The sequence below is a fragment of the Pistacia vera genome, unplaced genomic scaffold, assembly GCF_008641045.1.
Source record: "Pistacia vera cultivar Batoury unplaced genomic scaffold, PisVer_v2 Contig586, whole genome shotgun sequence".
Lineage (NCBI taxonomy): Eukaryota > Viridiplantae > Streptophyta > Magnoliopsida > Sapindales > Anacardiaceae > Pistacia > Pistacia vera.
In genome coordinates, this window is record NW_022196430.1 from 119,697 (window position 1) to 144,992 (window position 25,296).

At 34.2% G+C, this 25,296-nt stretch overlaps 3 protein-coding genes across 4 annotated transcripts; 2 read left to right on the top strand and 1 right to left on the bottom strand.

Annotated features, from left to right (window-relative positions):
* The first annotated feature begins 7,886 nt into the window (after nt 1-7,886).
* LOC116109648 lies at nt 7,887-11,742 on the top strand. 2 transcript variants are annotated; one of them, XM_031395875.1, is made up of 7 exons: nt 7,887-8,025; nt 8,262-8,447; nt 8,552-8,748; nt 8,899-9,006; nt 9,119-10,479; nt 10,726-10,798; nt 11,289-11,742. In XM_031395875.1, exons 2-7 carry the CDS (start codon nt 8,342-8,344, stop codon nt 11,442-11,444), a joined length of 2,001 nt encoding a protein of 666 aa, XP_031251735.1. In that variant the 5' UTR covers nt 7,887-8,025; nt 8,262-8,341; the 3' UTR covers nt 11,445-11,742. The 2 variants fall into 2 exon arrangements, with proteins under 2 accessions (XP_031251735.1, XP_031251736.1); XM_031395876.1 differs by lacking the exon at nt 7,887-8,025 and having other exon boundaries at nt 8,065-8,447.
* A 2,600-nt stretch (nt 11,743-14,342) lies between these two features.
* Nucleotides 14,343-15,580, top strand: LOC116109634 (dehydration-responsive element-binding protein 2F). The gene has a single exon (XM_031395858.1). The coding sequence runs from the start codon at nt 14,432-14,434 to the stop codon at nt 15,284-15,286; it is 855 nt and encodes a 284-aa protein (XP_031251718.1). The 5' UTR covers nt 14,343-14,431; the 3' UTR covers nt 15,287-15,580.
* Nucleotides 15,581-15,692: 112 nt separating this feature from the next.
* Nucleotides 15,693-23,819, bottom strand: LOC116109635 (DNA-binding protein SMUBP-2). Its single transcript, XM_031395859.1, has 16 exons — nt 23,670-23,819; nt 23,459-23,563; nt 23,305-23,373; nt 22,885-22,974; nt 22,716-22,799; nt 22,262-22,426; nt 21,910-22,097; nt 21,034-21,106; nt 20,303-20,356; nt 18,555-18,812; nt 18,022-18,228; nt 17,796-17,899; nt 17,068-17,212; nt 16,770-16,904; nt 16,405-16,645; nt 15,693-16,177 (listed from the first exon to the last, which is right to left on the bottom strand). Exons 1-15 carry the CDS (start codon nt 23,757-23,759, stop codon nt 16,469-16,471), a joined length of 1,944 nt encoding a protein of 647 aa, XP_031251719.1. The 5' UTR covers nt 23,760-23,819; the 3' UTR covers nt 15,693-16,177; nt 16,405-16,468.
* Between the last annotated feature and the right edge of the window lie 1,477 nt (nt 23,820-25,296).

A 25,296-nucleotide genomic window follows, 5' to 3' on the forward strand; every position in this document is an offset into this window, starting at 1 on the left:
CTTCACAACCCATTCGATTCGGCTGTCATGACCGAGTTAAGTCGAGTGGTAGTACCGAATAAGTCGTCCCTCTCCTTGAAAACGCGAAACCCGTTCTCTTTCTCTCAAAATTCCCCTTTTAAAGTCATAAAAAGTCGTAAGAAGCTTTGACCTTTTTTTCTAAAAACCCATGAAACACATTCAGCCTCCTTAAAAAAACAAGGCCACCAAGCATTTATAAAACTACTCCACAATAGAACTTTGTCTTTTTTCTAGAAGTTCACCCAATTCTCTGAACTCCACAAGGCTCCCTTCAGCCATCTGAGTGGCTGCATGCACGCGAGGAACGCATCAACGATCATCAATAATCGCATCTCAACCCAATTGTTCCCAAGCGGATCCTTAATACCTCTTCATTTGGCCGTGAGTTCATTTGGCTCATTCACGCTCAATGGTTTTTCTTTTTATTTCTTTCTCTATTTGATTTATTATTCATTTGGTATATTACACATGAACGACATGCTTCTATGCGTATTATTTCTCCCTATGACTTATTCTCCATTTGCTTACTTGGTTTATTGTTGATAAATGCAATCCATGCATGTCATTTCTCCATTTAAGTTTTATTTTTCATTTGGTCTTGCACATGCACACCATGAATCACTTCTCTATTCGGCTCAGTCATCTTCAAACGACCATCGACAGCCTCATGTGCACAACCTCCAGCTTCAAAGACCAACTCCATACAAGCTCATTTGGTCATGCACCATCATTCAGCTCCATACAAGCTCCTTTTGGCATACACCATCTACTCATTAGCATGAGCCGAGCCAAGTGGGAGATACATACCGTCTCATATTTATCACCAACCAATTCCCTGCTTGGCTAGCACCATCTACTCATCAATATGAGCTGAGTCGAGTGGGAGGTACATATCACCATCTTGAAGTGGCTCCATAAAACTTCACCCAAATCCACGAACCAAGTCGAACCGATGCGATAGAGAGCGATGATTCACACATTCTTACACCTACGGAAGGAACAACATACACTCCAAGATACTCATACTCCCAACTTAGGTTGGTCAAGTAAACTCCTCCCAACTCAGGTGGTCAAGTGACATCTTTTCATCTCCCAACTCCGGTTGGTCGAGCAAACTCTTTCAAACTCAAGTTGGTCGAGCGAACTATCACACTCCTCCCAACTCAGATTGGTCGAGCGAATCTTCATATTTCTCCCAACTCCGATCAGTTGAGCATTCACCTCCCAACTCAGGTTGGTCGAGCAAACTCCTCCCAACTCAAGTTGGTTGAGTGAACTTTCACATTTCAAACAACGGTCCATTCGACCTGACAAGCTGCTAGCATTGATCCGCTTAGTCCTCACTCATTCAATTAAATATACTCTCTAAGCTAAATGCCCTTTAACTTAGAAAGTTGGGGGCTAACTGTATAGGCAAAAAATCGTCTTAGGCCTAATGAGACCCAATAACAAAAAAAACATGTTGCGATCCAAGGCCTTAACCCAATTCTAGTTGGGTCTATGCTTAAATTCACCTTAAGAGTTGTCCATTCTATGAGATAGACTGTCCTACAAGTTAAGCTAAACTGGGTTTCAACCCATTAGCCCACAGTAGTTCATAAATAAGAAATCAGAATCCTACTCTATTTCCTCTTTTGCTAAGATCCTAAATCTTACTCAAACTAGTAAACCTAATCTGATAAAAAGAAGAGATCATCTTTTTTTTTTCTTGATTGGGATTATCTCCCAATGTAGGACTTGGTGTCCCACTAGGATTCCAACCCCTTGGATTCACTATATAAGCAAAGGCTTGACCTCTCATAAAGGGGTCATTATTCACCACCACTAGTTCTTGAAAGTTCTTGCTTCTAAGGACATACACCTTCGCCTTAGTTTTAGTCTCCGACAAAACTCTCAGTAATCCTTCTTTCCCTTAACCCTTACTAAATAGCCTCTTTTAGCTCTACTGACTTGAGTGTCGAAGTGCCTATGATAAACACTACCCCAGTGTTTCCCATGAGCTTTACGCTTGTTACTTTGTGTGTGCAAGTCCAACAGATTGTCAGTGGCTTCAACCATACAAGAGCAGTCCGTTCCGTGACCGTAGATTTTTAGTGTTTACACTTATCATATTAATGAACTTAATTAATTATTACGAATGTTAGTTTTAAATATTAATTACAAAATTTTGAAAATCTAACTTAAGTTGGATTATAAAAAATAGGGGTCTCATATATTAATATTATGAGGAAATTTATATTGGGCATTGATGTTAAGATAATAGTACAGTTGCAAAATTAATCTTATACTTATATAATATAAATTATAATAATTTAATATTGAAAACTAGATTTATAACAATATAATTTATATAAATGATAGTACATAATAATATAAAAATTTTAAATAAAATTACAAATGTATAGTTTTAACATGGTAAAAATTTTAAAATATTCCATATTAAAAAATTTGGAATTTACTTTATGATAAGAACATAGAAACTCTAATAAATTGAATTGTGACTAAGGGATTTGTTGATTTACTATAGTAACCTTATAAAAGAGAAATATTTATTATGAAATAAGAGTATATTAGATAATTTAATTTATGCTTTAAGGCACATGGTTGTCCTTGGAATATAATTCAGCATAAGAAGTAATAGGTTAAAAATATAGCATGAACAATGGCTTATGTGTGAGTTGTCTTTCTTCCAACTCTATTCAAAAACCGACATAAAGAATGTGTGAGATGTTAGGTGGAATTTATCGACATAAATAATCTTATGATTTTTTTTTTTTCATTTTCATGGTGGACCTGTACACCTACTGTATTTATGTGATTACATTTATGGGTAGTTGAACATTATCATCTATATAAGATGCAATAGGCTTTTCAAATTTTTAATTTGGTTTAGAATGATGAAAGAAAGAAAAAAAATCTAATTTTTCAAAAATGAAACAACAATATCTTTAATATCTTAAGAATTGTTAAAATAGGAAAATTATGTATCCAATCCATAACATTATGATATATTGCTACTATTTTTTTTTTCACAGCAAAAAGACAAACAAATAGTATGAACAACATAAATGTTATATATCTACTTCAATTTATCATATAATTAAAAATTTAGCACATTTTATGATTATCACCAATGTTAATTTTAAATATTACTTATAAAATTTCGAAACTTCATTTTAAATATGTTTTAGTAAATTTAAACATAGACTTAGAAAAAATTTAGTAAACCTCCATGCGTTTCACCTATAGACGTAGCCACCCCTAGTTTTGTAAATAAGATCTATAGCCCCCACTCTGTCAATCCCTATTGATGAAAAATTCAATAGCAAAATGACATTTTTGCCCTTGGTTATCCTAACCACAAAGATTTCAAACAGCCTTTTGTCGTTGACATTGATGTCTCCAACGACATTTGCCAAAGGCCTTGGTGGCCTCGTGGTAGCCGTGAAAAGGCTTGGAAGTATCACGTAGATTGGTAGTGATAAGCCGGAGGAAGGTGAGGATGACGTCAAGTCATCATGCCCTTGATGCCCTAAGCGACACACGTGTTACAATGGCCAGGACAAAGGGTTGCGATCCCGCAAAGGGTAACTAACTCCAAAAACTCGTTCTCAGTTTGGATACCAATCAAAAAGATAAAAAAGATATGATGTTGGATCATGTAATATTATGATGCCATTAAGGGCAAAATAAGGCCTTTTGACAAATGCCCAAGGTTGGATGTGGCCCTTTGCGGCAACATAAAGGTTGGATGTGGCCCTTTGCGGCAACGTAAAGGTTGGATTTGGCCTTGACTAGTGTCGAGAAATGAGATCCAACCTCGCGATCTAGGTGAGGCTAAATTCGGCCTTTCAATGTCAACCCTCATGCTACCATTACCAATAGAAGCTAGATATGATCTCTACGCAATTGTTAGAGGCCTAATCTATCCTCAAGGGAGCCTCTTGAGGTGTTTATCGATTATAAGAAAGGAGGACGAAGAGGGGGGAGAAAGTGAAAAGAAATAAGGAAGAGAAAGAAAAGGAAGTGAAAGTAGAAAAAGAATGAGAGAAGAAGGGGGAAAAGGGAAAAAAGAAACTCTAGGGTGAAAACTTAGAAATGCCCTTCCTTAAAAATAATAATAACAACTTTACTCGCTTTTCAAGTTTCACAAGAAATCTATTGAAATGATATTCACTACTAATACGCGAAACACATGGTGGTTTCTCAAATTTCCCTTACATAGCGTTTGATTTAGGGAATTTTTTTATTACTAAAAAGATAAGATTTCCACTGAGATAGATTACCTTGAAGATTAATAGGAGAATGTTATCTTAATATGTTTGGTTAGGTTGGTAAGTATAAATAATTAATATGTTTGGTTGGGAGGAATAAAATATCATCGGAGGGATTTTTGCTGAATTGCCCTTCCTTTTTAATATTATTATTATTATTTAGAGCATTAATTTTAACCTCTTACATTTGAGAATTTACTAAAACACCCCAACAACAAAAGTTTAAAATTTAACAAAATACATCCAACTATCCAAGAAGATTGTCGGCCACCAACAATCACCAGAATGGCGCACGACCGACCGAATCTGGCCGGTCGTGCGCCGATCTAGCCGGAAATGGTCAAATCCATTCTGGCCACTAACGGCCAAATTTGTGGCCATCAATTTGGCCAAATCTATTTTAGCTGTTAATGGCCAGATTTGTGGCCATTTATAGCCATGGATTTAATTGTAACACCCACAGTGAGGTATGGAATTTTATTCATGTCTTAAAGTCTTTATGCCTTTATTTCAAGCTGAATGTATGAAAATTTGTTGAAGAAAAATTTTGCAGACTTTGCCGCGGCAAAGGAAGTTTGTCGCCGCGACATTGTACATTCTGCCCAAACTCGTGGCAAAAACAGGCAGCTTCGCCCGGGTGAAGAACTCCCTGGAAATTTTAGTGATTTTGGGGAAACTCTTGTTTAAGGGCAAAATGGTCATTCCACCCATAATTAGTTGAAAGTGTGGGGAGTGAAAAGAGATAGAATATCATGGAGAATGCAATGAAATGAAGACTTTTTGGTAATTGACTAAAAGGCATAGATGGAATTTCACGAAAAGTGTAAGGATAAAATGGGAAGCTATGAGTAATTTTTTGTTATATTAAGAGATTAAGATGAAACCCTAGCTATTCTTCTTTGCCTTTCACGCCACTCTCAACCCAAATTCTCTCAAGTTCCTTCAATCAATTTTCAAAGGAAATTCATAGATTTTGGTCTAAGTTGGGTAGATTTTCAATCCTAAGCCTCGCGGTAAGACTCTTGCACTCAGATATGAGTTTTAATTTTTGTTAAGTGGTGAATTCTTATGGTTGTTGTTAATAGGGTGTAAGAGAAAGAAAGTTGTGTTAAGAGAAGACTAGAGTGTTGAGTTGCTCACTTCAAGGTAAGTAAATTCAACCCAAGTTATGATTTGAACTCAATTTAGTAGAAAATTTTTCCATGTATGTATGTGCTTATGATTTTGAGAATTGTTGATGAGATTGATGTTTATTGATGAATAGACATCAGCCATGAGAAGAGGAATTTGTTGTATGGTGATTGATGGAAGTTTGGTTGAATTTAGAAAGAGTTTGAGTAGACTTTATGGAGTGTATTTTCCTGGCCAAGTTTAGTATTGATTTAAGGGAGTTTTACTCCGAATATTGGTGGCTTGAGAAAGAAGTAGAAGTGTAGCCAAATTAGAGTGTGAGTGTGCATGCAATATGTTTGATGAAATGTCGAAGAGAAGTGTATGCATGAGTTTATTCACTTGTGATCTTGATATGAGCTTGTAGATGGTAGAGAATGACTTATTTTTATGCTACATGACATTCTTGCATTTAAACAGTTGCATATGTAAAGAATAACAAGCATGAGCCATCTACATGCATACATATACATATGTATGAGAACTTAAAGAATAAAGAGAAAGAAAGAAAAGTCATTAAAGAATGCTTTAAAAGAAGAAAAGAACAGGTTGTTGCGATGGGGAACCCATAAGTGACAGAAGAGAATAGCCCTACATGCACGCTGCCTTCAGTGAGTGGCCTCAGAATCAGAAAGAAGAAGGTGTATAGTTCGTTAGAAATGCATATGGATGAGAACTATACCAACAGAATATACCTACATGCATGTCGCTTCCAACAAGCGGCTATAGAATAGAAAGAATACTTGTAGAGGACTGTACCCACTCACATGGCCAGGGTTCCGAATCCATGCCTCAACCGAGTCCGATCGACAAAAAAAGAATAGAAAGAAAGAATAGAAAGAAAGAAAGAACAGAAAGAATAGAAAGAATAGAAAGAATAGAAAGAAAGAAAGAACAGAAAGAATGGAAAGAAAGAAAGAAAGAAGAATAGAATATAGAAAGAAAGCATAGAACACATAAAAGAAACAAAGAAGAGCAACAAAAAACAGAAAAGAAAATGCATTCTTGAATGCATTTATGCACATGCATCATGTCATTTATATTATTCAAAATTAGTTTCTCTAGTGGTGCTTACATGTCAGTAAGTGAGAAACTAGAATACAGAAAGAATAGAGAAAGAATAGAAAAGAACAGAGAAGCAGAGAGAAATGTTTGTAAGGAAAGAAATTCAGAATTTGAACAACGGAGAGAGAGGAGTAGCTTAGAGGGTTTACTTACTAAGCAATTAGCACTCACCCCGTTGTTTTCAATGTTTTTGCAGGTAGGAGATAAGATGCGGTCGGAAGGAACGTCATGAGCGGAAGGGTCTGACAACCATTGTCAAGTTTATTTTGAGCACTTTTATTTCTTAATGTATAGTTTTGTGTATAACGGAAGAAATGGGCCTAACTCTTGTATACTCATTTACATGTATAGATTTTCCTATTTATATGAGTTTTATTGTTTATTTTACGAGTATACTAGCTAGAGAGAGAAAGCATTACATTTGTCGGAAACGACCAGATTTTTCGACCAGATCCACGACCATCTTGCCATTTTCGACCTTCGATCTAGCCCGAAATGGCCATATCTGGCTAATCATGCGTTGTTCCCACAACGAGTGGTGGCCACCACCATCGGGCGACAATCGTCTTGGGTGACTGGGGGTATTTTGGGTATTATAAATGTAAATATTGAAGGTATTTCTGTCTAAAAAAATTAATATATGAGGTTATATTTAGTACACATATGAGGGCATTTCTGTCCAAAATGTTTACTAATTAAGTGTAAAATTGGTATGAACAGTGGATCACACTGATAATAAAAAATAACACCCTTTCAAACGGTAATCGAATTACTCCCTATATTATCTACAGTAATCATTATTAGTATTGGTCGATTATCAGAATCTTTCATTATTTGACACCCAAACATGATAATTGTCGGATTAAAAGATAAATTACTAGTGTTATCTTTTACCCCGAACTAAACGCTCAGTTAAAGTATTGGTAATATAACCAAACTTAATCAAAAAAATTTAAAGGGAAAATTACTTAACATATGTTAAGGTGTGGAATTGAAAAATAATATTTTTTTAAGGTTTTTTCACCAAATTCCGATAATTCAAAAACGATGAAATCAGACGACACAACCAAACACACAACTTTTGCCAAGGCGCAGGACCACCGTGGTCGTGGGTCACAACTCCTCCATGGTTGCGACTCTACATATTAGCTGGTTGGGATTTAGGGATTTAGTTTTTCAAGTTAGAGGTTTGAGATCTAATGAGCAAGGGGTTCACTAATATATCAAGAAAAAAATTATTTGATCATATTTATTGATGAAATGTCTTAAATGTCCTTGAATAGATTCTCTATTACACTCTTTAGGATCTTGCGTGTATTTGCTAAGAAAAATTAAATAACTATGGGTTAGCCTAAATGGGCCGAAAAGTAAGGGGAAAACTTTTTTTCAAAAAAAAAAAAAACCTTTTTCGAACAAGAAATTTGGACGTAAACGACATCGTAAAAGTACACGCCCCTAACAGTGCCCGCGATTCTTCCGTTTTTCAAGTTTCAAGGTACAAACTTTATCATCAAATCTCTTGTTTTCGCTTCGCTTAAGATTTCAGAAGATGAAATAAATTTCGAATTTACCTTTGGACGTGGAAAAAGTTTTTAAATTTTCTATATAAATGTTACAATTTGCTTTCGGATATAAACCCTAATCACATTTGATTTGGGACTGATTGTTATTATTTAATTTGTGAATTTGCAAGTGGCAAACCCTTACTATTGTTCTGTGTTGTGAAATTAGGTTAAACTGAGCCCTAGATAATCAGCTGGAGCTATTAAATGGGATAGAAAAATTTGGGAGTTTTGAGATCTTTAATAAAAATGGGTACTCTGGCTGAGTTTTCTTCGGCTGATTCGAGGCTCCCATGGCTTTGGATAATTGAGTATTTAGCCGGCTTCAAGCAAGTAGAGACGTCCATTATACATGGTACAGATGTGTAGACTGAATATTTGCTTAAAGATGGATACGAGGGTTTGTTCTTGTTGTTTATATTGAACTTTAGGAAGTGATTTGGTTTGTTATTATTTCAGATTTGGTTGAAATGGTGCCGGACTTGCCTGAGGAGTTAGCAAAAAATATGAGGGAAATGGTTGCTTTGAGATGTTTGGAGGATTTGTTTGGTGCTAGTAATGGACATGCCAATGATGGTCTTTCTGAAATGGTGGAAAAAGTTGGATTTTCTTTATCGGAAAGCTGTGAAGATGTTCTTCAACACATACTTCAGAAGGTGATATACTTCAATTTCATCCGTGATTTTTAAATAATCAGGTTGTGTGCGTTAAAGAAATTAAATAATAAAAATATCTATCATTTCGTTGGCAAAATTTTATGGTATATTTTTTTTCCTAATATATAGTGTAAAATTCTTGTTTGTTAGTCATCGGCATTGGATCGGCAAAGGGCTGGACCAGAGCTATTGAAATGGGATGTTCATCCCTTTATTATGCATAAGAGAACTTCGATCCCTAAATGTGCTTTAGGACAGGTAAAGAGAATTATTTGTCTGTTGCTTTTCTTTTTTCTGGGGAAGGGATAATAAGTTTATTAATCCTGTTTAGCTGTTTTTGATTGTGCTTTCTATTGTTGTTTACAAACAGTTGAAAGATGCAATTCTTGGTGGTATTAGTCCATTGGCTGCCTCCTTGATGGAAAGTAGTGGACTGATGCATGTAAATGAGAATGGTGGAACTTGCATTGATAATGTTGATCATAATGAAAGGACATGGAGGGTTGATGGGACTGGCACTGATGCCCAAACAATGGCAAAAAATGCAAATTTGATTCCTCCAACCTGTGAAAATGGGAATGAACCAGCAGGAAATAATTCTCGTAACACAAGTTTATTACCTTCTAAGAGCATCAGAGATGAGTCAAATGACTTGGCTGCTGAAAATGTGGCGGGGCACAAGTTTATTATCAAGACCAGAACATCAACTGATGCATCTTCATTGAGAGCACAGCGGATGGATTCTGCAGATGAATCCAAAGGTCAGATTGGTGAAGATGAAATGTCAAGTGATAATGTTGAATATCACAATGAGATGATTGATGTTGCCAAGAAGAACAATCATTTCTTGATTGCTCAATGCTCATTAGATAATGACTCCCTGGAAGCAACCGACAGGATGGAACATAACCTTTGTGTGAAGTGTAATAAAGATGGTCAGTTGTTAGTTTGTAGCACCACTAGTTGTCCATTGGTGGTTCATGAGAATTGCTTGGGTTCTCCTGCAAATTTTGATAAAAAGGGAAAGTTCTACTGCCCTTTTTGTGCATATTCGACAGCAATTTCTGAGTATCTGGAAGCTAAGAAAAAAACCTCCTTGGCAAGGAAAGAGCTGGCTGTGTTTATGTGTATGGAATTGGTGCAGCATCCGGAGAAACTTGCTAAGAGATTACCCAGGAAAGTGCACAGTCATTCAACACATAATGGAGATGTGGAAATTTGTGAAAATGGTCATTTGGGAGGGCAAGAACATAATCAAGTGAAACAAGATGTTCAAGATGTACATGATGTCAGTGATCGTCTATGTCAGGAAAGTATCGGTAATAGGCAACAATCAGAGCCTTCTGCATCATTATCTATTGGCAATTTACCTTGTAGAGAAGAAGCAGCAAATGCAATTAGTGAAACAGTTTGTGTTCCTAATGGAGAGAAGGCAGGGAAAGAAAATTTAGTTAAAGAGTGCCCATTTTTAAGAGTGCTTGAAGGACAACAGATTCAAGCACCGGCTAACCATAGTTCCAACAGTGATGATCTAACCTCTATAAGTGCTGATGATACCTCTGTGGATGAGAGAGAAGCTGAAGGAGGAATTCCGAAGGAAGATTTCCAGCAAGCGAATAATATTTTACAGGAGAAACCTGTTTTTGCTCTTAATATTGATGGAGATCATACCTCTGAATCGGAAAACGAATTTTCTAATTACTGCATACGATTCCGTAGGCGAGAAAGGCAGTTAAGTTTCTCATCATCCATGGTGCCGGTGTACCTTTTCATGCCATTTCCAGTTGTAGACTTTGTCTGACTTTAAATTTGATTCTCTTAAAAAACATTGTGTAAATGGTACAAAATGGCTTGTATGAGTGATGGCTTCTCTTACTGATGCACATACGTGCTTGTTATCTGGAAAGTAGTGTAGTGATTTGCATCTTCATAGCACAATTATTAATAACTGGTATTAAATGTTTTTTCTAATTCCAGTACATCCCCAGCCAATGTTCAGTTGAGACGAAAGAAAGTACCATGGACAGCTAAAGAAGAAGAGATGCTTAAGGTATGGTATCTATTACTTATATCAATATGTAGCCTAAAAAACAATGTATCTTTAGATTTTCTTTCTTTTGCATCTCATATAATCATATTTTACAAAAGATCTTTCTTTTGAAAGTGAAGAATTCAAAATCCAATGTTTTTTGCATTCAAATTTCAGAATATATATGTTATTGCTATGTGCTTGATGACCACATAAAAAAGGAATTGTTTTTTTAATGGTAGTCTACAAACTAGTGGTAATTCGAAAGAAGAAACAAAGGCCTACCAGGGAAAAATAAATACATTATGCTGGTGTGATGAATATGAAATGTAGGCATGACGATCAGTCAGAGTCTGTTAGACTTAAGATTATAAATTTGGTTTTTCACTTTATGGTTTCCAACCTGGAAATCTGCAGTTTCATTGAGATGCAGCATTGCTCTTCTCCTTTATCATCACTTATGTTTTGTTGGGTATTATTACATGTTTAACCATTGCTAATATTGTTGCAGATGGGGGTGCAGAAATTTACTAGTGTCAATGACAGAAATATCCCATGGAAGAAGATTTTGGAATTTGGTAGTTCCGTGTTTCTGATGGGTCGTACAACAATTGACCTGAAAGATAAATGGAGAAATATGTGCAAAGGAAGCCCAAGGGCCAAATAAGGTGTTGTCATTCTGGTTGGTTTTCTCATGTAAATACATAAAATTATTTTTGTCCACATCTCAAATCTCATTTCATAGGGGACCAGGTATTTATCTTGCTTCTAAAAGTAAAGGATTATGTTAATATAAAACTGATGTGATATTGTAGTTGTAGGCTTGTAGCAAAGTTTTACTTCTTGATAACCATTTTTTGTAGATGACATGACGCGTCCTAAGAGGATGGAAGCTTGTAAAGACATGTCTTGACTGTCTCTTTGTTTCTGATTATATTTATTGGTTATGAAAACCTTAGTGAAGTTGATAAATAATTGGCTTACATTTATTTTCCAGTCTTAAGCTATTGCAAGCCACAAGCATTATATTTCTTGTGCTTCTTATGCAAGTGCAAAAGTAAAGATTAGCCATCTATATTGACTTGGCTCATCATGACTGTACATTGTTTCTTAGGTTGTAGAATAATAGTGTTTATAACTGTAATCAACATCAGTGCTACATAGCACGCAGGCATTTTTCTTAAAAACTGGTGTGCTATTGCTGCTTGATTAATGAGTTCAGGCATGGTTTCTTTGAATATAGAATGTTGTAACTATGGGTTGTCCTTGTTTGAATCACTAAGTGTGGTGGTGATTGTGATTGTGAAATATAGTTTGGAGTTAGTGTTAAATTGCAAGGATTAGAAGGTTGCTAATGCTGTGGAGAAACTCATTGTTCTTCAATAGGATACTATTTAACATTATGAGATATTTTGCAAAAATCCTTCTAAGATATCTTTGTTTCCAATGCACCAAATATTATGAGAAAAATGTATGATTCAAAATTTTGGATATTAAACTCTATTTATTTGGTAAATACTTCATACCACAAACTTTTTTAATCTAACAAGTTCTTCTACATAATTAATAATACCAGCAACTTTTTAACAAATTAATAATATTGTTGTTATTTATAGCTAAAAATAAACTTGTATTAAATAATAAAATTAAAATCACAAAATAAATAGTAAATTTTGAAAAAGAAAACAATAAAATATATAGAAACCAAAGACATGGGCCAACGTCGCTAGCATATGTGACCAAGCTACGTGGCCAGATCAACACAAGACTGGGTCAGATGGTCAAGCGTGGCCTAATAGCTGGCCTATTGGTGCTATTTTTAGGGGTTTTTCTTTTATTTTTAATTTTATGAATTTATTGGGTTTTTAATTTTTAATTTTATGTAATTTTATTTTTAATAATTTTCCGTAAGCTTAATTATAATTAACAAAATATCGTCCCTTTTGTATATATGTTAGAACATGTCAGCTAATTGATATTAACCTTTTTCTAAAGCATAACATAAGAGCCAACTATTTGGTAGGAAATAAAATAAAGAAATGATATTTTTTTATGGTTAAAAATGAAAGTAAGGAAACAGAAGCAGCTTAATTAGTTGAAATTTCCTCCCTTAATTAAAGTTGTGGGTTAAGTTGAAGTAGTATGGAACAAACCATAACTACATATGAATATAAACATTGCTCTTTCTTAATAAGATGGGCAGGATTCTTGTATATTAAAATTGAATGTTATTATCATTTTGAAGTCCAATAGTTGAAATAAATACATCATCTAGAATCAGTGTATTCATGGTAAAATCATTCTACAATGCATTTCAGTCAAGGAATTAAATGCCATAGTTTTTATTTAAATTTTTAGGGTAGGTTGAAGGATTAATTAGTATAACGGACTCAGTTGGAACCTCTAGAAAATATATATGAAGAAGTAGGAGGTACAAAAGCATTTGCAGAAATTCTACAAGCAGTAGGTAGATTTGATTTGGAACATGCTTGAGGTGAGAGAGAGAGAGAGGGTGGCATTGCATGAGATAAAGATGAAGGTAAATCCCGGGAATCAGGTTGAAAATGGCAGTACATCATGTGAAATTCAGCTCGTGAATATCTAAAATGTTGAGGTGCTCTGTTCAATTCAATATTCATCTCATTTTACAGAATCCAATGAAGACACTTCAATTCAATCACTTCAACTCCAAATATTCCATTACTTCTCACACATGTCTTGTCCAATGGGCCAATTCAACCTATAATTTTATTTTTGTTATGGGGTTAAATAGATTAGAAGAAAAAGTAGACAAAATTGTGTTGGGTTCCTGTTGAAGAGCATATTTGAGAAGAAGTACAAAGGCATGAAACTGAAGAGGTGACATATTCATGAAGCTACTACATTGACCATTATTTTGGTTTTTTGTGATTGTGGTACTCACATTCTTCACTCTTTAACTCGCATTGTTTTTGGGTCCCGTGAGCTGCTTTTGCACTATTGACTCTGCAGAAGACTGTCTCAACATAAGATAAAACTAAACCCTTCTGTTATTGGAATTTTCAGAAATGAATCTAATCTTATGAGGCCACAGTTAACACTGTTCAATGTCACTAAGGAGTAGGACTATGACTACATTTGTTATTTGCTACCCTTTTTTATGATAAAGTCGGATTTGTTTGTAAACTTAATCCATCAAACCCTTTTCCTTCCTTTATAATTCTAACGTTAAACCATGTTTCAAAAGTTGCACTATAATAAGAGTAAATTTCGGTCATCTTTTCTTTTTTCTTTTTATAGTTTAGAGAATGTTGCTATCTGTTAATGAATTGCTAGAAATTTTGGAAAAAAATTGTGATGAATTTATAACTATTTTTATTTATAAAGATGTTTATGCACCAAACCATTCATGCATGTATCATGGATGATGGCATGCAGGATTGCCACATGGCTTATGCCATATAAACTTAAATTAATTAAAAAAAGAACTTATATATTTGAAAATTATCTGACTAACGGTCTCATGGGGATTCAAAAGCTATTCCTAAACGTGACAACATTTAAATCAAACTGCACTCTCGCTCCCTACATATTCCGCGCCTTTCTTACTCAATACTCCATTCTCACTCACTCACTCACTCTTTCTTTTGCTTCACTTTCACTCCCAAAACTCCCATGGATAATTCCAGGAAATCCCCACTCAAGCCATGGAAGAAAGGCCCCACTAGAGGCAAAGGTGGCCCTCTTAATGCCTCTTGCCAGTACAGAGGTGTTAGGCAAAGAACTTGGGGCAAATGGGTTGCAGAGATCAGAGAGCCGAAGAAAAGAACTCGACTCTGGTTGGGTTCTTTTGCTACTGCTGAAGAAGCTGCTATGGCTTATGATGAGGCTGCTAGGAGATTATATGGACCTGATGCTTATCTCAACCTTCCCCATCTTCATCCTAACTCTATTAGTTCTCCAAACAAATCACACAAGTTCAAATGGATACCTTCCAAGAACTTCATTTCCATGTTTCCTTCTTGTGGCTTGCTTAACATAAATGCTCAGCCTAGTGTTCATGTTATTCACCAAAGGCTGCAAGAACTTAAGAAAATTGGGGTTCTAAGTCAAAACTCTTCTGCTAGTTCGATCTCTTCCTGCGTGTCAAATGCTGAGGTTCCGATTATAGGTGATGAATCCCACGTTGAAGATCCTTCTTTTAAGGAAAAAGAGGTGGAAATTTCATCTGAGAAGATGCTGGGACATCATGAAGAGAAGCAGCAGATTGATCTAAATGAGTTTCTTCAGCAGCTAGGCATACTGAAAGATGATAGTCCAGCAGAAACAACCGATGGCCCAGGAAGTTCTGCACCACCAGAAACAAAAGACTATGGTGAACTTGCGGCCTTTGCTGACAAGAGTTTCAATTGGGATGCACTGATCGAAATGCACGGTATCACGGAACATCAAGGAGCAGAAGCCAGTTGCTTCCAAGTTTATGATATTCAAGAGGAGGTTACTCTGCCTACTTCCATTTGGAACTTCTGAAAGATAGCTAAATTTTGAAGTTGGAGCTAGCTGCACTAATATCCTAATAGAAATACATTCCCGCATCACTAAAACCAGGCTATAGCTTAGTTTGTTCCAGATCTACTGCAGGTTTGATATGACTGTTATATTTCTATCTTATTAGTACAAGAGAAACATAGGAAAAACTTATTTACTTGACCATTAGGGAGAGAGGGAGAGTTGCTGTAGTAGCTAGTAGTATAACGTATGGTGACAAAGATGAGAAAAAGGGAAGTTCGTTGTTGCAGTTATAGTAATGAACTTATTTTCTGTCAGTGGGTGATGTTCTGATCAAGCGTATTTTGTTTTTCACTACATAACCCTTGTGCATGTTTCTGGAAATTTGCTCCCCTTGGGGGCAGTGAGGACATCTGATAGTAAGTATTTTACAAGACTTAACATATCTTTTATGCAGACTTCCCACATTTACCATTCAATATAGTCAGAAGAAAAGTAAATTCAGGAAAATTCTGCATGTCGGATTCACTTGAATAATGTGAAGACAGCAAACAAACAGTAAAGTGAATAAATAGAAAGGATTGTACCTTTTAAGTCAAGATCACACTCTAAAGTTGAAGTCTGATGTCTACTCAAATACAATAACAATGATTCTATGGAGGAAAAAGAATGGAGAAATTAGTCGCTTGCAAATATAAGCATACCCACAAAATATCTACCACATGCATTAGTGATAAAAATGCAAAACTTTTCTACTAAAGAATTTCCCATGATGCTTTATACAATTCTCAGAACAATGATGGTTGTTATGGTTGGTCATCCTTTTTTCCACCACTTGCAGACTTCTTACTTCTTGTGAGCACAATAGGCAGGGTGTATGCAGTAAATATACAGTAGGAAAAGTGAAGGGACCTGTTACATATCAACATTCCAGATAAAAAATGATCAACTAAAATCGGCAAACATATTGTTTATTAAATGAGTAATAACTCGACGCATGATAGAGATGAACAGGACATGTCAAACCAACCTATTTTACAGAACTCTGCAGATAAATAACAGCAAATAAATTCAGTTCCAGAATAAATGAATTTTTCTCTGATCAAAATTTTAGTAGTTTAAAGTCCTATGAATCATACCCTACAGTCAACAGATTCAGAAAGCTCTCAGAGAAACAACAAGCCTTCTTCCATGCTATGCAAATTATACATTGAGATACTCTGAGCCACTAAGATATTCCCCATGCTCCTCAAAATACTCAACTAATCGCTTTAAGAATCCATTACTATTCACTGTATCAGTGTCACAGACAAGACAACACTGTCTTCTTGCTCGCGTGACAGCCACATTCATCCTCCTGCGATCACTCAAAAACCCTACCTGAAAAGTTTTAGAAGAGCTGTGAGCTCAACTATTTTTAGTTCCATAAAAAAGATGTTGGTTGAGATTTAATATTATCTAAAATCTAAGGAGACAACGATAGTACCGCAGTGGCTTAAATTACCTCTTTCTTTGAATTTGATCGAACCATTGAAATAATAATAGCCTCCTTCTCCCTACCTTGGAAACCATCAACAGTGGAGATTTCCAGACCCTTTAGTTTATCATCATTGCTTTTCAACATCTTCAGTAAGACAACCTGCAGCAATAGTTAAAAATATGTAAGGGAAAATAGAATGAGAGTTTGTGCATCTAAATGAAGGGCACGTTATTATTTCTGTGGTGAATATTGTGAATCGCTCACTGTATTCAATGTCAATTTGGGATGAATGCATAAAAATATTAAAAAAGAAAAAAATTACCTGTGCAGCATAAGGCGTAATAATTCCAATATCAGAAGCCTGGACTCCACTTTGTACAAGTCTCTTTGCATGGGCCATAGCAACCTCAGCTTCGCCTTCATTCAGTGTGCTATCTTCTTCATCCTTTTTTTCTTCCATGTCACAACTGAAGCAGTTCAGTACAAACCACTTACATATTTCATCTTACAATAAAGAAGTCTTTCAGATAATGAAATCTTTTAGGAAAAAAATCAATGATAGACTAAAATTCTTAAAATACTCAAACCACAAAGTCCAAAATGTTGATCAATTTTTTTTTTTTTTTTTTTTTAGCTTTCATTATCATTAGGTTCAAACAAAATGTTTTCATATCTGATAACTAGTTACTCTTTTTATTTACTATTTTCAAATTTCATGAATTAACTTACCAATAGGATTTTTTTGTCTTTGCTATGCTTGCTTCTGTTTCTTTTTTAACACGTGTCTTTGCTTTGATAAAAATTTAACTTGACCCTTGTTTCATTTACTAAATTATCAGGAACTTATCAAAATAAACAAAGCGAGTTTTGTTAACATTTTAACAAAGAGGAGTCATTTCAGAGATACAAAAGCACCTGGCTGATACATATATCTTGTGACTACAAAATATGAAAAAATTAAGTGATTTTATCCATGTGGGTTCAAACATCCCAGAAACAACTCTGACAACCACAGATTATTAAAGAAAATTCCAATAATAAACAGCATACCCAGCTATGTCTATGAGAAGAAGGGTTGGCTCTGTTGATGATGACCTCTCCACATCTTCAAGATCATAAAGCATATGTGCAGCAACACAAGGATGGGCTTTGATCTGTCATATGATAAATATTAAATAACTGTACATCATCATGTGCAAAATCAAAAGCATCTGATTTCCATTTGCTTGCATATGATTTAACCACATGGCCCAACATCCAGACAAGATTGACATACCTTACTGTTGTAAAGCTCTTTAGATGACCAGTTCATAATAAGTTCATGCATGCGATACTGGACAGTGAGCATAGACATAATTTCATCGCCATATAAGTCTGCAAGGCGTTCAAAGAGAGTTCTCCCTAAACCTTTGTTCTCAGCTTCTACACTTTGGATGGTTGGGGGAAGCTGAAGATGGTCTCCTGCAAGTATACATCTTGAACCCTGAAACAAGTATCATGTGCCAGATTGAATTAAATTAAATGAGCCATTAACTTTTGGCATTGAGGTTTCATTAATCTTGAATTCACCAATATATGTAAGATATACATTCTAGAAGAACAAACAATTATTAACCATCTTTGAAGTCCAAACTTTATTACAATAGCCACTTGAGATAATTTATCTTTACAACAATCTACAAGTTAAATTTACTAAATTCAGATTTAAAATCATGTATTTCTGAGATTTTTGAGTCTTTAGTGGAATTACATATGTATATTTTTTGGGCTAAATGCATATGTGTGCATGCTTGAAATAAGAAACATTACCTTCAGTAGAGCCATCCAGCATGCTATCTCAAGCGCCTGAGCAGCTTCATCAATAATCACCAAGTCAAATGAAGTGTTATCCAGCTTGCGAGAAAATGCACCAGTCAAAGTTGTCAACACCACATCTGCATTTTTAATCACATCTGTCACAGCTAACTGCTGTCTTTTGCGCTCTTCTTTGGAAAGAGCCCGAAGCTCCTTCTGGATTTCTCGCCTTGTGTTTTTGTCTTTGGCTTTCAACAACTTCCCACTTAATGTCTAGACAAATGCAAGAGACATTCAGAGATCGTAATATAAAAAATAAATAAAATAAATAAAAAATCATTTTGTCAAGTAAGCATGCTTTTTTACACTTGCTCTCAAAGCAACTTTTAAAATGCCTACTGATGATTTTTCATGAACAGCCAAAATGGATTAGCTTGTAAGGATGATGGATTCATTGTATAAAGTTTCCTCATAAAAGCTCACAGTGAATCATAAAAGTTCAACAAAAAGTACAAAGAACATTTTANGGCTTTGATCTGTCATATGATAAATATTAAATAACTGTACATTATCATACGCGAAATCAAAAGCATCTGATTCCATTTGCTTGCATATGATTTAACCACATGGCCCAACATCCAGACAAGATTGGCATACCTTACTGTTGTAAAGCTCTTTAGATGACCAGTGCATAATAAGTTCATGCATGCGATATTGGACAGTGAGCATAGACATAATTTCATCGCCATATAAGTCTGCAAGGCGTTCAAAGAGAGTTCTCCCTAAACCTTTGTTCTCAGCTTCTACACTTTGAATGGTTGGGGGAAGCTGAAGATGGTCTCCTGCAAGTATACATCTTGAACCCTGAAACAAGTATCATGTGCCAGATTGAATTAAATTAAATGAGCCATTAACTTTTGGCATTGAGGTTTCATTAATCTTGAATTCACCAATATATGTTAAAGAAAGATATACATTCTAGAAGAACAAACAATTATTAACCATCTTTGAAGTCCAAACTTTATTACAATAGCCACTTGAGATAATTTATCTTTACAACAATATAAAAGTTGAATTTACTAAATTCAGATTTAAAATCATGTATTTCTGAGATTTTTGAGTTTTTAGTGGAATTACATATGTATATTTTTTGTGCTAAATGCATATGTGTGCATGCTTGAAATAAGAACCATTACCTTCAGTAGAGCCATCCAGCATGCTATCTCAAGCGCCTGAGCAGCTTCATCAATAATCACCAAGTCAAATGAAGTGTTATCCAGCTTGTGAGAAAATGCACCGGTCAAAGTTGTCAACACCACATCTGCATTTTTAATCACATCTGTCACAGCTAACTGCTGTCTTTTGCGCTCTTCTTTGGAAAGAGCCCGAAGCTCCTTCTGGATTTCTCGCCTTGTGTTTTTGTCCTTGGCTTTCAACAACTTCCCACTTAATGTCTAGACAAATGCAAGAGACATTCAGAGATCGTAATATAAAAAATAAATAAAATAAATAAAAAATCATTTTGTCAAGTAAGCATGCTTTTTTACACTTGCTCTCAAAGCAACTTTTAAAATACCTACTGATGATTTTTCATGAACAGCCAAAATGGATTAGCTTGTAAGGATAATGGATTCATTGTATAAAGTTTCCTCATAAAAGCTCACAGTGAATCATAAAAGTTCAACAAAAAGTACAAAGAACATTTTATTTGAATTTTACAAACATAGATAACCGTGGCTCCAACATCAAGTCTAGTTTTATACCTTCATTTCCTTCCGAATGTCATTTGCCAAAGCACTATTATCCCCTCGCAGAACCTACAGAAAAACAGAGTTTATGAGGGGCATTAACACCACAGATTAAAAAAAAAAGAAATGTCACATCCATTGACGTTGGACAGTAAGCAGGAAAGAAAGAAAGAAGGAGAGAAAGAGGAGAGAGATAGAAAGCAACTAGAACAGGGAGAAAAACAAACAGAACTCCGATTTATAAAAGGAAATGTCCAAATTTTTCATCATGTATAAAAGCAATCAATGTTTGTGACTCAAAAACAAAACATAAGATCTATTCATAATGGCCAAGTCAAACATCAAATAATAATAGTAATAAAAAACCTAGCCACTTAAATAAGTAAAGAAAACCCTACTCAAATTAGAAACTCATATTTGGAAAACTAAGTAACTTCCCTAAATCCCTAAATATATAATACTTCACTAAATCCATCTTAAATGAGTAACTTCCCTAAATCCCTAAATATATAATACTTCATAAAATAAGTAATAAAGTTTGATTTTGATTCTTGACCCACAGTACCATATTTTGCAATTAGAAGACAAAGGGTAAAGTTCTATGAATTTGTAACATGGAAAAGCGTGTTATACATACACATGCAAATCATGTGAAAGGTATGGTAATTAAAAACTTCCCTAAAACAATCATGAATATAGAATTTGACAATCAATTTCGTCTTCAAAAACTGAAGGTTTATATGTACCTGTGCATCCAATGCACTCTCCAACACTTGAGGTAGTAAACGTGCAGGATGCCCCAGTCTCACCAACTTTACTCTAAATGAAGAAGTGGTAATGTTACAGTTAACACTGAAAACTTGTTTGGGGGGTAAGAACTGATGAAATTAAGTTAGAGAAGAAATCGAATCTCCAATATATCAAATGGAAATATAGCGGCAACAAGTCATTGTGTCTGAGTACAATTGGTCAAGACAGTAGATAATGATTAACAATTGAATGGGTTATCTCCAACTCTAATAGCAAAGAAACTTCTTACATGTCCAATTGAGAAAAAGATTAAGCAAGTTTGGTGTAGATAGCTATCTAAGAATGCTTAGAAAAAATGGTTTCCCCTGGGGGCTTTATTGTGCTGCAAATCATTGTTACCAAAGAATGTTTCTCAAAGCCTACTAATCTACTATTCCACTGAAATACGAAACAAAGTTTTATTCCAACCATTTGGGATCTAGCATTGAAAATCCCCTCTTGATAAGCAGCAAAGAAAATCTAAGCAACTACATGTATGAATAATGCAGGCTTCAAAACCAATAAAGTATAGCACACTAGAAATACTCTGTAAAAAGATCTTCTAGAACATTTTTGGTTCTCAATCATTTTTTAAAAAAGCTTTTATTCATCATGAGACATATAACATTCCATACTTGTCACAGATGATATGCCATGCTGAAGGAAAAAAATAGAGCGGTACTGGTATTATAGTAAATATTAAACCACCAATTAATTAACCAATAACCCTTTTTTTACCATATTTAAGGCCAAGTCTTAACATAAAATTACCATAGTTAAAGCCAAGTCTTCACAGAGAACATTATTTCTTGATATATAAAGGTATAAAAAACCTGTGAGGAACAAGCCGCTCAACAATGTTGTCAACAGCAATATTTGAAGCAGCACACGCAAGAATCTTCGATCCACATTTCACTTCTTGTAAGATAATTTCCACTACAGTTGTGGTCTTTCCAGTTCCAGGAGGTCCATGCAGCAAGAAAACGTTCTTCGATGATAGTGCCTTTGAAATGGCATCTTTCTTGAACAAATAAAAAAAAAAAAAAATTAAAAGCTGCTTCCATTTTATTTTATTTTTATTGTTGAAAGAGGCAAGCAAGAAGCCTCACAAATGACTAACTAAAATATGTACTAGTAATAAATCTTCTAGAAAGCATAAAAACTTTAAATGCATCACTTGCACACCTGAGAGTGATCAAGGTTGGAGTTAAATGGTTTGAAGGTAATTTCCTTCTTTGACAATGTTGGCAACCTATCTCCAAATAAAACAGGAACTAAGTCGGATGCAGGTCCCTTCTGCACACCCTTACTCAATTGAATTAAGGCATCCTTCATCCTACGATATGTCACCTGCACAGAGTAATCTTTCTAGTAAGTACATATTAAGAACTTAATGACTGAAATGATCCCCCATAGACAAAGAAATGCAATTCAATATCACCCCTTTTTACAGAGTTTGTAGCTCATGGAAGACAATTTATATGGTAAATAAAAATATAAATGTAAAAATGATAAAATAACTTATTATTCATACATCTAAATATACAAATTTCTTTTTAAAAAAATGACTCCTGGAGAAAAGGAAGAAACTGAAAACATTTAAGCAAGAGATGAAAGATAAGAAATTTAAATGGTGTACCTCATTTGCCACCTTCTCCAAACGTAGAGGACTATTTAAACCCTCTTCTGGGACATCATCAAAAGCAACAGTGATTGAGGAGTCCTGTCCAATATTGAACATCAAATCACCATCACAACCATGAGAAAGAACATAAGCACCCATCATTTCGTTTCAAAATCAGAATTACCTTTAACCGGTAAACTACACCTTGTCCAAGGGCAGGAGATCCTAAATCAGCCTTATTTGGTCTTAACACAACTACATCATGGGTGCCAAACTGAACCAGGTAAACAAAAAATCACAAATCCCCACAAGAAGGATAAGCACGAATTGAAAGAAAAAGAAAAAAAAGATAATTTTCATTATAATGTAGTGAAACATTAGTGAGAATTATTTCCCGGTATTTAATAGATAAAGAAAGCATATCTCTTGTGACAGAACAAGTAAAATAAATAGTTCCCAGGGAGTGAGCATTATAAATAAGTGGTCGAATCAATCTACCGTTTGAACAAAGGCAGAAATGAAAAGTTAATACAATTAATTATAAATTTCTAAACAAAATAAATTTGCATAGATATTATTATAAGTTACAGGAAGAAAAGAAGACCTTATGAGGAGGCAAAACATCAGCTTTAGTGGATTGAAACTCGAGAAGAGTTTTTCCCATGAGTCCTGTCTATTGTCAGAATCAAATTATTAGAAACAAGGATTGATATGGTATGGTAATGAAAATAAGAAATAAAGAAAAGGGCGATTAGAACCTGAGCATCAACACATTTCAAATTAAGAATAGTGGAGCCTTTCTTTTGGGCAGTATCAAGATTTCTGGAGGCACCAGAAGTGATAGAGGCTGATATCTCAGCTTCCTGTGATACATATATATGAGAAAAAAAAAAAAAAAACAATGAAGTGAATTTGATTATATTAATTTGATTTGATGAGTTGAAGATGAAAAGAAAGAGAAAGAAAGACCTTTTCCAAATCAATTAAAGGGGACATAAGAGAGACGAATTGTTCAGGAGAGAGAGGCGATTGTCTGTTCTTCGTCTTCCTTCCCTCCATTGCTGCGTTCTGTTGTATGTGTATAGACGATGAACGCTAGTCAGAGTTTGGGGTTTTGGAGGGTTGTGTTCGTAAATAGGGAAATTATAACTTATAAGTTATAACCATTTTACTTAAGAATTTTATATTTAAAAAAAAAAAAAGATTTTTACTTTATATATAATTTTCTTTACTGCCATCTTTATCACGACGTGGGATAGGAAACTTAACTAATGTAGCTTAAAACTTGTTGGACAGAGTACAGTACATTGAAAACTTACTAAACAAAAAAAAATAAAAAAAAGATTGAATCCGTTTATATATATATAAACTATTTTGATTTTAATGCAACGGTTAGTATCAGAGAAAAATGAATTTGATTAGATGACGTAGTAAAACATTTGTTTATTTTCACTTCTTATTTCATCAAATATGTTGTTATATGATTTACTGAAAAAAAATCAGCTTTTTTGTTGTCATCCAGAAGATAAGCCAATTGGTTTTTTGAAAAATTAAGGGAGAACGACATTTTTCCATCCAAGGTTTGGCAAAATGACACTGTCCCACCCGTCAAGTTTTAAAATAACATTTGTTCACCCTTCATCAGGTTCTGTTAATATTTTACTGAAAAAATAAAAACACCCTTAAATAATTTATTTATTAATTAGTTTATTATAAATTAAAATTTAGTTAAGTCAAATTCTTTATGTAATTATTTATTAGTTTAAGTATAAAGATATCTATTTTTTTTTTTTTTTTGTTTATTTAATTAATTAAGAATATTGATATTCTATGTTAATTAGTAAAAATGAAAAACATTATAAATTTAGTACATTATTAAATAATAGTGATGGAATATTGTTTAATATTATAAATAAATAAATGTTAAAGTCGTTTAACTTTAAACAATTTAATATTATTTAGAGTAATACTACACTTACAAAGAAATTTTACAAAGATTTTTGTATATTGATGTGACAAAAAATGAATGAAAGAGTGAATTTAATGAGTTTGACTTTTTGTTTCACTCTTCCATTCATTTTTTGCCACCTCACTTTTATATGGAAATATTTATAAGATTTTTTTGTAAGTATAGTATTATTGTTTTAGGTATTGCTAACTATTTTTTTTTTTTTTAATATTTGACTTTTTAACTAATTAAAAAATAATAAAAAATTTATAAAATCAAATATTTAAAGGTATTTTTGTCTTTTTTGTAAAATGTTAACGAAAAACATAACAAAACCTACCGAATGGTGGAAAAATGTTATTTTGAAACTTGAAGGATGGGAAAGGTCGTTTCGCCAAACCTTGGGTGGGAAAATGTCATTCTCCCAAAAATTGAATTTAGGTAATATTTACTGAAGAAAACATATGATATTTTATATAGCACTAAATATGGATATTTGTTTTTGTTTGGTGCTCATCATCTATAATTCAAATAATTAAAAATATATGTGAAAAAGTTAGAAAATGACAATAAAATTTAGGTTAAGAATTAGAGGTAGAAAGGAAGAAAAATAGTAATGCTACCGTTACCAAAAATTGTGCACCAAAT

Bases quoted from the DNA above. Each gene is read 5' to 3' on its own strand.
- LOC116109648 (XM_031395875.1), top strand. From the start codon at position 8,342: ATGGGTACTCTGGCTGAGTTTTCTTCGGCTGATTCGAGGCTCCCATGG. The intron at 9,007-9,118 runs GTAAAGAGAATT...GTTTACAAACAG, and splicing joins CTAAATGTGCTTTAGGACAG to TTGAAAGATGCAATTCTTGG. The intron at 10,480-10,725 runs GTTAAGTTTCTC...TTCTAATTCCAG, and splicing joins TTCCGTAGGCGAGAAAGGCA to TACATCCCCAGCCAATGTTC.
- LOC116109634 (XM_031395858.1), top strand. From the start codon at position 14,432: ATGGATAATTCCAGGAAATCCCCACTCAAGCCATGGAAGAAAGGCCCC.
- LOC116109635 (XM_031395859.1), bottom strand. From the start codon at position 23,759: ATGGAGGGAAGGAAGACGAAGAACAGACAATCGCCTCTCTCTCCTGAA. The intron at 22,098-22,261 runs GTGTGCAAGTGA...TATTTGTTCAAG, and splicing joins CCAACCTTGATCACTCTCAG to AAAGATGCCATTTCAAAGGC. The intron at 21,107-21,909 runs GTTTTTTATACC...TTCTTCATTTAG, and splicing joins GAGCGGCTTGTTCCTCACAG to AGTAAAGTTGGTGAGACTGG.